At 39.1% G+C, this 14,288-nt stretch overlaps 1 protein-coding gene across 2 annotated transcripts in view; it reads right to left on the bottom strand.

The window, feature by feature from the left end:
• Nucleotides 1-1,707: 1,707 nt before the first annotated feature.
• LOC134351794 (G-protein coupled receptor 20-like) overlaps nucleotides 1,708-14,288 on the bottom strand; it is a 43,827-nt gene continuing 31,246 nt past the window's right edge. For both annotated transcript variants that reach the window (XM_063058494.1, XM_063058503.1), the window contains exon 2: nucleotides 1,708-8,744. In XM_063058494.1, coding sequence (XP_062914564.1) covers nucleotides 7,718-8,725 — 1,008 coding nt within the window. In that variant the 5' untranslated portion in view covers nucleotides 8,726-8,744 and the 3' untranslated portion in view covers nucleotides 1,708-7,717. The remainder of the gene's footprint in view (nucleotides 8,745-14,288) is intronic.

Below are 14,288 nucleotides of genomic sequence, written 5' to 3'. Positions count from 1 at the left end.
TTCCACATGTCACCAGTACCCCCATCCCTGAGATCCCAATCTTTATGGATTGTAAGTAAATATTCCCAACCCCAATTCAACCCAGGATTATTCCTTCTTGTTGGGGATCTTTCTGCTTTTCCACCTGTGGCTTTCTGCTGTAAGGATTCACACTGACTGTGGAAACAGCTGACTGCAGGAGAGAAAAGTGCATATGATGCTGACAGTAGAGTTTTTGCCATTAGGTTTAGCAGAGCCATCATGTTCCCAGGCTTTTGCTGATATCACCCATTCAACATGCTTTCCTACTTCCTACCAATTTCTCCATTTTGGAAATCCCTGCTCTCTGATTTACAAGTCCAAATGTACAGCTAAACATCACTTTCTCTGAGTTACAGTTGCTGAAGTGAACACTAGGTTAGGAGATCTTAAAGTGCAGCACAGACTGAGAGAGTCAAATCCTTGATCTTCCACATCTATTTGGTACTATGCTTTCTGTTGTGGACTTTCACTGGTATTTGAGTATGTTCATAATGAGCTTTGGACTGACAAAAGGTTGGTTTATATGTACGCTAAGATAGCAAAGAACCAGTGGAAAGGTCTTAATTCAATACAAAAGAAAAATAATTTATCTAGGTTATTGCATAGAATTTTTCAGTCATGCAACAGGTCCTTTAACCTATTAAATCTGTGTTGATAATCTAGAGCTGTTTACACTAAAACTACATTAATCCCATTTCTTTCTTACCACATTCCCATTAACTCACTCTGGAATTCTAACAACCCTCTACACGCTATGGACAACTTACAATGGCCATCTAAACTAGTGTCTCACATGTCTTTGGGCGGTGGGAAGAAACTGCAAAATGTGACAATGAACAGACTCCAAACTCTCAGCACCTGAGATCAGGCTTGAACCTGGGTCTCTGGAGCTGTGAGTCAGTAGCTCTACAAGCTGTGTTACTGATTAGGTTGCAGACATTTGATACATGGAAATCCGAGGCTATCTCATTACACTTTTAAAGTGGTGTCATGAAGTTGTTTTATAAATATCTCACCAGTTGACCCCGGCAATATTTCTTCCTTTGTTTGAAAGGAAACTAATAATTATTTCTTGTAAAAATTTAAATGATGAAAGAGATTCTGTTTGTTGATATTGCAAAATAGTCTCCTTGAAGTGGAAATTATTAACTATGAGCAGTCTGTGTAATTGGATGCCTGTACAAACTTTTCCTCTTTCAAGGCTTGATATTGGTTAGTGGCCAAACCATGAGGTCTGTCTGTCAGTGAATTCCTGGGAGCTTGACTTCAGGCCTCTACTTATCACCTCCCAGCTTCTTACTTCATCCACCCCTCCCCCACCCACATGGCTTCACCTCTCATCTTCAAGCTTGTCCTCCTCCCTCTAACCCCACCTTTTTATTCTGGCATCTTCCTTTCCAGTCCTGATGAAAGGTCTTGGCCCAAAATGTCAATTGTTCATTCCTTTCCATAGATGCTGTCAGAACTGTTGAGTTCCTGCCGCATTTTTTTGTGCTTTGCTCTGAATTTGGATGACTGCTATCTTGCAGCATTACTTCACAACCTCTTTCAGGTTTTCCCCATAGGACATGTTCCTGCATTTCCTTCTGACATTCCCAGACACAGATATCATCTGTTTTTAAATTGATACTTCAGAAAGAAATAGTAATGTTATATAAAATATAACTTTATTAGTTCAATTGTAAATTAGCATGTGTACACATTATAGCAATAGCATAGCATCTTCTCAAAATATATGACATATTTTACATCAATGGCTGTTTCCTTTTGGAGTATGAAATGAAGTACTTGTGAAGTGTGTATGGAGTTCTGCCATCAAGCACTACATCAGAATCATAATGTGAGAAATTCAGACAGTTACTTAAATAAAATGTTTACATAATCCTCTTACAGAATAAAATTTGTTACATGTGCATTGGTGGTGTTCATTGAAAGAGTGTTCTGGCCTGGACATCACATTAAGAAAGCTTGCTGAATTTAGTAATGGTATGAGCACCATCCTTTATATGTCACACACTCGAACAAGTACAATAGGGGATCAATACTTGATTTGTACAGAAAGCTGCACAGGTAAATTGCAGAGCACCTACAGTGGTTTAAATTGAATATATTCTCGCTATACCTGAAACAGCATCTTAACTGATATTTTACAAACTTAAATATTTCAAGTACTTGGAAGTTTAGACATTTTCTTACCAATTCAAAAATGAGTAATTGCCTTTGTTTCCTAGCATTTTAAAGGGTCATGCGCGTATTCTACAATGTACAAAATTCAACAAATGCAATTCTTATAAACACAAATTTATTACACATTGTCTTATGTATTAAAAACAAGTAAAATTTTTCACAATATATTCTATGTCCAACTTGCTTTGTCTAAATTTTGGGATGATGTTAAGATGTCTTTTCTTTACTAATGCTATCTGACTTCATAGGGCTTGTTGTTTCAGAGTTTTGGGATTTGCCTTCATTCCAATTACTTACACTATAGTATTTGAATGTAGTACTTGCTATTCTCCACAGATATGAGCGGCATGATGGTTAAAACAGGCTGGCATTTGCTTCTCCTGACTTCAGATGCCGCAAGCTTCTTGGAACACATTAACCTCACATTGTCATATTGTGAGATTGCTGATTGTAAAATCTCCTTCTCATTCCAAGAAGACCAGATAATGGTTTGAAGAAATTAAACTGGTAATAATATTGGTGCCTTCAATCTTAGGCAATTGAAATTTTAGGGAACCTCTTGTCTTTTAGGCTAATAAAAAGTCCAAAGTTTAAAGATGATGAGGAGTGTGTTGTAAATTGCCATTTTAACAGTTATCCAAGGAACTTGAGGTCCAAGCAAAATTATACCCTATGAAGTCATCAGTAATTATTATTATTTTATCACTAGTTTCATTTACTCTAATTTCTAAATGGACTTTGATCCATTCATTACTGAGAACATCTTGGGGCAGAATATTAATAGTGTAATAGTGTCATAAAATGTGATGATATTAACAAGCTGTCTATTTGGACACATGGACATAAAACAAAGTCTTTCATTGTTCTGTTAGTTTTCATGGAGCTACTTAACATGTCTCTAAATAACTGTTCCCAGATCTGGCAATCTTTCCTTTACCAAAATGCATAAAACAGTCTTAAACATGTTTCAACCTGAGATTTCATCCCAGTCAGCTCATCAGCATCTTTTAATTTTTGTTACTGTGTTAAGGATAAAGACTGACGTTTATTACCCAACCCTATTGTCCTCAGGAAGGTGATAGTCAGTGATATTTTTGAACTTCTGCAGTCCTTTTAGTGAAGGTACTCCTACAATGCTGTTGGGTGGGGAGCTGCAGGATTTAGAACAAGCAACATTGAAAGAGGAATAATATATTTCAAGCATCATATGTTTCTTCGAGGGAAACTGCATATGGTGGCATTTCTGTTGCCCTTTACTTTCATCAATTAGCACTCCGCTCCATCTGCCAAAAGTGGAACTTCCTGGTGACCCAACATTTTAATTACAATCCCCATTCCCATTCCAACATGTCAGTCCATGGCCTTCTCTTCTGCTATGGTGAGGATTTCCTCAGGGTGGAGGAACAACACCTTATATTCTATCCGGGTAGCTTCCAACCTGATGGCATGAATATCGATTTCTCCTTCCAGTAAAATAAATTTCCCTACCCTTCCTTTTTTATTCCCTACCCTGGACTCCTACCTCTTCTCACCTGCCTATCACCTTCCCCTGGTGCCCCTACTCCTTCCCTTTGCCCCATGGTCCACTCTCCTCTCCTATCAGATTCTTTCATCTCCAGCCCTTTACCTTTCCCACCCACCTGGCTTCTCCTATCACCTTCTAGCTATCCTTCTTCCCCTCCCCTCATCTTTTTGTTCTGGTACCTTCCCCTTCCCTTTCCAGCCCTGAAGAAGGGTCCTGGCCCAAAACGTTAACTGTTCGTTCATTTCCATGGATGCTGCATGACCTGCAGAGTTCCTCCAGCATTTTGTGTGTGTTGCTATCAATTAGCACTTGTTGATTTGGGAGGTGCTGAATGAGGAGTTTTTGGTGATTTGTGCAGGGTGCAGTATAGCCATGGTTTGCTGATGGAGAAAGGAATCAATGTTTGGGGGTGGTAGATAGGGTCCTCATAAGTAGAATGTTCTGTACCAAACTTCCTGAGAAGAATGTATTTTGTCATACTCTTGATTTGTGAATTAGGATGATAGGAAGGCTCTAGGAAGCCAGAAGTTGAATCAATTTCCTGCAGGATACTTCCTTTATCACTCACTTTTGTAGCCTGAGTTTTTATGTTGGTTGAGTTAAGTTTTGTTGAATGATAATCCCCAGAGTGGTGGGCCAATTGGCAGTGACTTGTTGTTGAATGTTAATTGGTCTTCTTCCCTCGGGGAGAAGGCTCAGGAGCTTGAAGACTCGTACGGCCAGATTTGGGAACAGCTTCTTTCCAACTGTGATAAGACTGCTGAACGGATCCTGACCCGGATCTGGGCCGTACCCTCCAAATATCCGGACCTGCCTCTCGGTTTTTTTTTGCACTACGTTACTTTCCCTTTTCTATTTTCTATTTATGATTTATAATTTAAATTTTGAATATTTACTATTGATTTGTAATCCAGGGAGCGTGAAGTGCAGAATCAAATATCACTGTCATGATTGTACGCTCTAGTATCAATTGTTTGGCGACAATAAAGTAAAGAAGCAAGAAATGGTAAATAGTAAATTATTTGCACATGTACTGAGGGAAATGAAAAGCTGAGTTTGCCCATCATCCAGGCAGATCTTTCTCTATTTAAGCACATCTCAGATTCACCAAAGTGATAAAGTAACAAGGTTTAAATAATGTGATGGATTACATTAATTTGTTTTCATTCTCTTTGATGGTGGAGATTAAGGAGTTATCTGATTGAGGTGTTTAAATTGTGTAAAGGACTTAGTCCAGTTGATATTTCCTCTAATGGGCAAATCAAGTAAATAATGAACTTTGAATTAGGAGCATGAGAGAAATTGTTTTGTCACAGCACCTTTAGAAGCTGAAAGCTATAAATGGTCTAAATGTTTCAGAAGTGTTTATAGCTTTTAGGTCTAAGTTTCATTTGTATTGAGCAAGGGGATAAAAGATTATCCAGCAATGGCAGCTATATGGAGTTGAGGTAGACATCAGCAATGATCTATCTGAATAGTGAATCAGGCTACTCCTGTTTTAATATTCTTATTTGTGACTTGTATTAGTGATTATTTTAACTCATCAGTCAGTTAATATATTGCTTTGCTTAAGTTAGCCTCATTACAATGATACACTTCTTGTAAGATGGCGGTGTGTTCAATTGATGCAGCTTCTACGGGGTCAACCAAAGGTGTTATTGTCTTTATTAAACCTATTTTTTACAATTGCAAGACCCTGCTGGACATAATGAACATAAAGTAGTGCAGGTCTTCCCCACCTGAGATATTCATTGGCGGAGAAACTGAAGGAGCTGGACTTGGTGCAGATTATGCTACTGCTTGTGTCAGGGAGGCATCGGTCAGAGAGGCGAGTGATTATCTCAGTCACTTTTCTTATCATTGCAAGACCCTGTTGGACATTGTTAATGTGGACTGCAGCAAGTCTGATTCACTGATTTATTGTCGGACAGCAGAGGAATTGTGTGGCCTTAGTCATAGCTAAGACTAGGCCTTGAGCCGCGGTGTTGCCTATTTACAGCCACCCAGGTGTCAGAGTCAGTGTAGCGTGGCGTCCCAGCTGGAGTTGGTGCTGCCCTGGTGTTTGCTCGGCAGAAGACAAGTAATATTGTATTTGATTGCAGATTGCTGCAACATTCATGGTCTCAGGGTCTTGGACTATTTTTTTTGGGTGTGATTTTATGTACTTGTTACCTTATGTGCCTTGTGCTGTGTGTGACTGTTGGTACTGTGTTTTGCATCTTGTCCCCAGAGTAATGCTGTGTCGTTTGGCTGTATTCGTGGGTATTTGTGTATGGGTGAATGACAATTAAACCTGAACTTGATGATAGGTGAACCATTTTTGAGATTAGAATTCATAAAAGTAATGATAAATATTGAAAGTTCAGAACAAGTACTTAACATGGTTGGATCCTTATCTTGGACAGCAAATATCTGCTTATCTGTGAGAGTGGGGAGAGAGAGAATTGGTGGCAGTGGTAAAAGGTCTGTGGAAGCAAGAGACAATGTTTAATCTTTCAGATTAATTTGCAAAATATTTGGCCTACCCAGATGAAGTCTGGGATACACAGGCCAACTGCATAGACATAGTAACAATGCCGAGGGAAGACATGCTGATCTGGGTATCAGCAATAGACTAGACAAGTTCAATTGCCAATTGGCCCTGCTTCCAGTTCAAATCCTTTCTATCACTTTTACATAGAATCAGTATGTAGCTGAGAGATGGGGCATGACATAGATTAGGGGACTCCAATGATATAGTGCTGAAGGGAGAGAGATTCATTGATTATGACCAGATGTAATTTCTGGTGATAAATGTCTACACTATTTGCATATCATTTGATCTGATCTCCCTGCATCTGGATCAAATTACAATGAAGATGAGAAATATTAATGGCTTTGTTGGGAACATGAGTGAAGGAAGGATTGATCAGACTGATAACTCCTGAAGAGCTTTTTCTCTAAACCATATTTGAGAACATCTTTGTGGATTTTTGGTGTCCAGTAAACCCAACAAAAGGTTCCAAAAGTTTAATTTTAAAAGCAGGGCAGAATTTTTTGTACTGGAATTGTTGTAATCTCAAATAAAAACTAATATGATGCACAAACTTGTGACAGTGTTTGGAAGTATATACTGATTCCTTTCTCAGTCTTTCGCTCACCACTCCACTGAACCACCCTCAAACATTCAAAATCAGGCCACGATAACCACAATAACCATTTATGTTTTCCATGAGGGATATAGAGATCCACTTATATATTCTGAAGTCCCACCACTCACCAGAAAAAAAACTACCCTGTGCCAACTTCTGAGTCATTTAAATGCAGTTATTGTTCTTTCCCAATATGCAATATAGCCCTTTCATTATAGTACACATCAGAAGCACCAGGCTGGATGAAGTGGTTTCTCAGAAAATGGAGGTCTGAATGTGTCAGTCTTCATCTTGTCTACTCAATGACAACTCCAGTGGCTACATTGCAATGAGGTTAATAAATTAGGAGATTTTACAAAATATATTCAACACATCACGAGAAATGAGGCAATAAGAATGGGAAAATGGAACAGACAGGTATATAAATACTGCTGATTTATCTCTGAAAAAATCTGTTTTTACAAGGAGAACAAAGATTTTTCCATCGCATTTGGCCGAAGCCCAACGACTTTTCTCCTGTACTATAAAATAATGAAACAAACATTGTGACTTTGTTTCTCTTTTCTTTGCCAGCCAATGCCATATAGTCTTACAACTAATGGAATGTAACCTAAACTGAAAAAAGCATGTCTGTCATCATTGTCTAGTAAAGAAGACCATGAGTAAATTTCACCTCAACTGTACAAAATGATGTATTATGAACATCAAGGCACAAAATTAAACAAGCCCCAAAGTTTAAAAAAAAACTCATGACATATTAAAGTCCCCATCTTCGTATCTGAAGTGATGCTTCATGTTCTGTTTATTGTTCACTGTTCAGTACACAGTCATTCCTTGTCATGTTTGCACACGCTTACTTTACCGTGGTTACCTTGGAGCTTTTCTGCATGCTGAGTATTTCTCCACTGATTTGTTCAGGGTCAGTTTTGACAAAGATGTTCCTCATAGTGGATTGGAAGTTGTTAGTGACAAAGCAATAGACAATTGGATCCAAACAGCTGTTGAGGCTACTGAGGGTCACCGTGACGTGGTATACGATTAGGCTGGTATGCAGCGGGATATCAGGTTTGATGTAGATCACAACCTGACGAACATGAAAGGGTGTGAAGCATATCATGAAAATAACTAGGACAGTGATTAGAAGTTGGACGGCTCTCATACGTCTTTCTCTACTCTGCTGCATTAAGTTTGGTTTGGCAAGGGCACACATGATCCTAATGGTGAAGATCGTGATGATCATTAAAGGCAGAAAATACTCAAATACGGTCAGAGCAAAGAGCTTAGACAAACAACATGCAGCGTACTTGATTGCGGTGGAAAGGATAGAGTAAGTGACAATAATGGCAAAGAGCCAAATAAAGACGCAAATCCCTTTGGCGTAGTGGGGGTTCCTCCACTTGCGTGACGCTTCAACCTGGACGATGGCAAGGTATCTGTCTACACAGATACAGGTTAGGAAGAGAATGCTGCAGTACATGTTCACAAAGTAGCTGAAAATGTGTACAAATGAGCAGGTCAAGCATTTGCCGCCACTGCAATACATTATGATCCTGGTCGGTAAGGAGAAACCCACCATCAAATCTGTGATCACCAGGTTGATGGTGTAGATGACAGATGTTGTTTTAGTTTTGGTACGAAAGCAGAAAACATATAATGCCACACTGTTGAGGACAATGCCAACTACAAATATGAGAACATTAATTATCATCAGGGCGAGCCACAGACTGTAGTAATCATTGTAGAGAGCTTCGTCGAGATGCGCGAGTTTATGTAGGTAGGGCTCCTTATGGGTGTGACTTCCATTGCTGTAGCCACTTGTCGATATGTTGGCAAGAATTTGCTCAACTGTTGTAGTCTGCATAGCTGAACTTTCGGTTGACCTGCAACAAGACAAAAATAATTTAATGAAATTAGTAATTATGTATAACAAGTTGCCAGAGGAAGTGGTTGAGGGAGGTACATCTAGCAGCATTTAAAAGACCCTTGGATAGATGGATAGGAAAGTTTTAGATGGATATATGCTAAAATGCAGGTAAACAGGTTTAGCTTAGATGGCATTTTGGATGGTGTGGCTGGACCGGGCCTAATGACCTGCTTCTGTGCTGTATTACACTATGACTTTATGACGATAACTGCAGTTCCCCATGTAAATTGAAGCAAAATGGGCAATTTTGATGACTACAAAAGACAGATTGTCTGTCCATTGGAGCAATTAGCCCTTTCTAACTATTAAATTATGTGGTCAGTTTCCAGCTTCACAGTATTCTACCCAACTGGCAAAGTTCAAAATTGCCCTCAATGGCCTCTTAATACATTCCATGGTTTTAATCCCCTAGTGGTAGTTTCTGTCTAGGCTAGCTTTGCTGTCTTTCCTAATTACCCTTGAACTAAGTGGCTTGACAGCAATTCAGAAAAGGATTACATTGCTTTATATTTGGGGTTTTATTTAGGCCATGTTAAGGAGTAGCAAACCATAGGTGGAGGGTGTATAAAGTACAATAACTACTGATTTAATTCATACAAACTATAACCAGCCTTCAAATTACTTTCATAAACTGTGATCAATTTTGACAGCTGCGCAAACAAATACCACTGCTTGTGAAGGCAGCGGACTGCTGACTCAGTGGCAGAGGCCATTTAAGAGATGTGTATTAGAAACTGGTAATACTTGATCTCTTAATAGATATCAGCATAGAAGTAATCTGTGAAGTATTGTGACAAAATATTGGCCCATTGTACAGATAGTAGAGCTAGGTTTGAATCACATCCAACCCCAGCCATGACAATAGCTGCGACATCTTGTGCTTTACACCTTCTTTGCATCACTGTATGACAGGCAGGTGGACAAAAAAAAACAGATAAAGGGGAGCCCCATGTTTCCAACTCTGGAATGAGATTATGAGGATTGCAAAATGACTATTTTATCAATTGCCACTTCAAACTTGGTCAAAGTCATATTTGCTCTGTTAATCAATACTTGTAGTGTTTGTTTATTCATTGAGTTAACCCTCAGAATACTGTGGTTAAAGAAGGATATTTTGGATGCCTGGGCTTTGATCCCAGACATTTAGAGAATATAAGGTAGGGTAGCATAGCGGTAAGCATGATGCTACTTCATCTTGGGATATTGGAGTTCGGAGTTAAATTCTGACATCATCTGTACATCCTCTCTGTTGAATGCATGGGTATGCCCTAGGTGCTCCAGCTTCCTTCCACAGTCCAGAAGTGTGCCAGTCAGTAGGTTAATTGGTCATTGTAAATTGTCCTGTGATTAGGCTAAGGTTCATTTGGGAGTTGCTGGGCAGTGCGGCTCGAAAGGCTGGAAGGGCCTATTTCATGCTGCAGCTCATCAGATAAATAAATAAATGATACTGACATGCACCTTTTTGACTTGTCAAATATATTTGTATAAGCTTTTCACTTATCATCCGATTCCATTGTAAGATTTGTGGAATTTTTTCTTTACATCAAAAACACTGAGGTAAAATACTGTACCTGTTTTTTTTATTGTTAAAATGTATATCAACCCAATATACCTCGAGGTTGGGTAAATTTTTCAAACAAGTCTCCAAGTGTATTTGCTTGTGCTGGATGAATAACAGTTACATCTACAGTTCCAACATCAACAAACCATACCAGGTAAGGATGCCACTCACAAACAAGCGAAAATCTGCAGATGTTGGAAATCCAAGTAACGCACACAAATGCTGTAGGAACTCAGCAAGTCAGGCAGCATCTGAGGAAATTCAGTGAGTGGGCAGGCTGTGACAGGGACAAATTCAAGTGTGCGGATATCCTCACTGGACCAAAGGAAGTAGGATCAGACAAATAAACTTCTGAAGGATCCCCAAGCAAAAAGCAGGTATGAACACTAGGAATCACTAAAGGTTGATACAACAGATACAAAAATAATGCAAAAAGACAATGGAGAGTGGCCACTATTAAGAATACTAATTTAAAATGTACTGAAATTTAGGATACTGTTGTATAAACCTTTAGTGAGTCTTCATCTGGAATCTTGCATTCAGTTTTAAGCACTGGGCTTCAGGGAGGATATTTTGGTCTTGGAGCACATACAGAGTAAGTGTCAAGGTATGGGACTGGTTACACAAATTAATCTTGCATTTTCTTGCTGTAGCAAATTGAACAGGAATTTATTTGAGAAGATGATTAAAAAGTTTAATACAGTTGATTAATTTTTCTTCTGATGGGCTTATGGAGCAAAGTGGGGAGATGGAGTTCAGACTCAGATCATCCATGGGTCAAACGAGTGGTGATAAAACTGGAAGTGGCTGAATAATCTACTTTTGCTTGTATGTTCCACTAAATTCCTTTGATTTACAATAGTTTCCTAACCTTTAATAATCTAATTAAAATCAACCTGTCCTTGGCAAATTCCCATATTTATGTTACTTTTTTAGGTGTGACTATTAACTATAAGTCAGCTTTATATGTTTTGTTATATTGATTCAAGCTGGGAGATTGCTGTTCCAGCAAGATTTGGTTCACCGTATTCTCCTATCAATGCCTGATAGGGTGGTTATTAGACATTCCGTACCTGGACTGCTTGCTGGGAGTTGATGGGCGTTATGGTCTGTTATTACTGGCAATCCATGAAACATCAAACACTGGAAGCAGCAATGATTTTTAACTAGGATTGCTGATCTTTTAAATTGGCCTTTGCCTTGTGGTAAATGCAAGACCCCTTGTAGATATATGTGCAATGGAGCAAAGAAACCGTTCCGGCATTTGCAATTTTTATCACATGGCTTAACAAATGCTCAAGATCACTTTGATATTTGGGTGCTTTGGATTGCCAATCAGATTTTAATTTGCCACAGTCAAAGCCTAGTTTTGTTTCTTTTGGATTGAAAGGTTTTGTACATATCAGAATCCCAGATTTTCCTTAAAAGGAAATTTGATTTTCTTTGTTGAATTTGCAGTACCATAGCAACTTAAATGGTACAGTCTATCAGAATCCATTGCTTCTGTTTACAATGTGTCTGCCTGCAGTAAATTCTCCCAGAGAAGACAGAGTGGTAGAAAGTGACACCTAAGCAAAATCTAAGAGCTGAGATCCTTTAAGTACAGGACCCAATAGTTCATTAAGTGAATGTATCTTTTCTTGTGGTGCCAAGACCTGCAGAGCAGACCTATAAATCTTATTTGTGCTAAGTTTGTTAAAATCAGCCAAAGCAGCAGTTGGAAGGTTTAAAGGAGTCTCAGGAACAACCTATAAAATTCATTTTTGTTGTCAACATTAGTCCATGAAGAATGGAGGAAACTTATTTGCTGAGGAAATTGGCACTTGTGCACATTGCTCCAGACTAGTCAGCACTTCAAAGATAATAGGGTACAAAATAACTCCAGAATGTCAGGTGTTTCTAGAAATATAGAGCTGCAGAATTTCTCCAGACCTTTCACTGTTTCCAGTGGTAACTAGCTACAGAATTTTGCTGGAACACTAGCATGCCTCAGGAATATTAGGATGCAGAATTACCTTGAAGAATATTGAAACAGAGTAAGGCTGGAGCAGCATCTAATTTCTCTGAGGACATAAAGCTAGTCTTAAGTTCTTCATTTACTTATGTAAGGTGTCTTAAACTTATTTTAGGAAGGGTATCTTTTTGTGCTGTTATGCCAGTCAATGGGTTGAAGATTGGGCAATATTATGATTGGACTTGTCGCTCCTAATGGACATTTACCAAACAGAGCAGAAATAGCCCATTAAGACACCACAATTACCACTCTATGTACAGAATCTACTTGAAAAATTCAGCAGCGATTAGCAGAAATATTGTCTGATAAAAATGGAATAATTAAAAAAAAATCAGCTAGTGCAGGATAGCTATTGACAATTGATGTAGGTAAAATCATTTCCTGTTCTTAATGGTGCTAATAGTAGTTCTGTTAGATGTGACTGGCAGGAGGATTAGTTAGTCATTGCTGGGCATGTTGGTGTGAGCATTAGTAACCACTTTTTGGTGGCCAACAAGGATGTCTGAGAAATTGCTCAATTTAATTTCAGGTAAGGTACCTTTCAGGTTTGCTGAAAGTTGGTCCAAAAATACTGTCCTTTTTGCATACAAATAAAACCATGTTAAGGTGCATTTTCTATCCAGGAGGAATGATAATTAGTGCAGAATAAACCATATAATAAACTAGATACATTTTAGGACTGAGGACTACCTCTTCAAAAGTATCACTCTTACCCAATAGTTACATCTGTCTTTGGGGTACTTCTATTTGCAGTGAGTAAAACTTGACATTGACTAAAAGAACAAATTGTGAAAATAATTGTGCATTAAAACTACTATTTGATTCCCAAGAAAATGAAGTTAAACATTTGAGATCATGACTGAATGTGCATGCATTGGTCTTTCAAAATTATTACATATTTTCAAATGGGACAGCATGGCTAACACTCCTGCCTCTGAATCTGAATTTTGTGAATACATGTTTCACCTCAATATTTGGGCTTATACATTAGGCTGATATTTCAGTGTAATACCAAGCAAATAGTTATTGTCAGAAATCCTTACCCTTGTCCAGAAACAACCATTCCCTTTTGGTAAGGGTAGGAGTATTGGTGTGTAGAGTAAAGGTTCTTTTAGGCGTCACTAAACCCGATTAGAGAATTATATAAAATGTTATTGCATCATTCACCAGGATACTCTCTTCAGTTACCCGATGAAGTAACTGTAGCCTTTGGCCAGGAGCAGATGTTGTCAGGTGGTACCCAATCTTTGAAGAGTGCTTCAACCCTTAACCAGTTGGTGGGTCAGCAGTGGTAGCCAAGTCACTGCCCATCTGCTCCTGACTTCCAGCTCAACTTGCTTCACCTGCTCTATATCCAGCAAGAGGCTCTTCCTGCTTCCTCCCTATCCTGTGAGCTGTTTGGTTCTTGCTCTTTTCATCAGGCCCAACAAAGACAGCAACCTCCATGCTGACCTTGCTGGAAACCCTCTGCAGCCGATCCCCACAGGGAATATCCACGTCTGCCATCTTTTGTCCCTGCACTCCTGGACTAAGGACTGGTACTTAGTCCAGGAGTGACCCTTCTCTCCATGGTACTGTGTCCTCCACCGGGATGATTTTCTTGTCTTCAGTGGACCACAGTATGATGTCTAGAAGTGTGGTTTTCACCACCCCCAGGAACTGCAGCTTACTCCCCACATCGACCCTCATCTCCTGTGATTTGGCAGTTTGGAGCAGATTAGATTTAGGCCTCTTTGATATGACTGGTGTGACCCTCTCATTGTTGAAAATGACTGCCCTGTTTGTCTCTCTGCCAGCTGGTCTCTTTTTACACCTTTCCCGCTCCAACATGTCAGCAAGGGACAGCAGGACCTTATTGTGGTGCCACCTATACTGTCCTTGTGTTAAGGCTGTTTTGATTCCTGACAGCATGTGTGCCAATGAAC

Source organism: Mobula hypostoma, chromosome 1, assembly GCF_963921235.1.
Source record: "Mobula hypostoma chromosome 1, sMobHyp1.1, whole genome shotgun sequence".
In the NCBI taxonomy this organism is placed as follows: domain Eukaryota; kingdom Metazoa; phylum Chordata; class Chondrichthyes; order Myliobatiformes; family Myliobatidae; genus Mobula; species Mobula hypostoma.
Note: the sequence above shows the minus strand (reverse complement) of the source record. Positions and strands in the feature narration are given on the sequence as shown.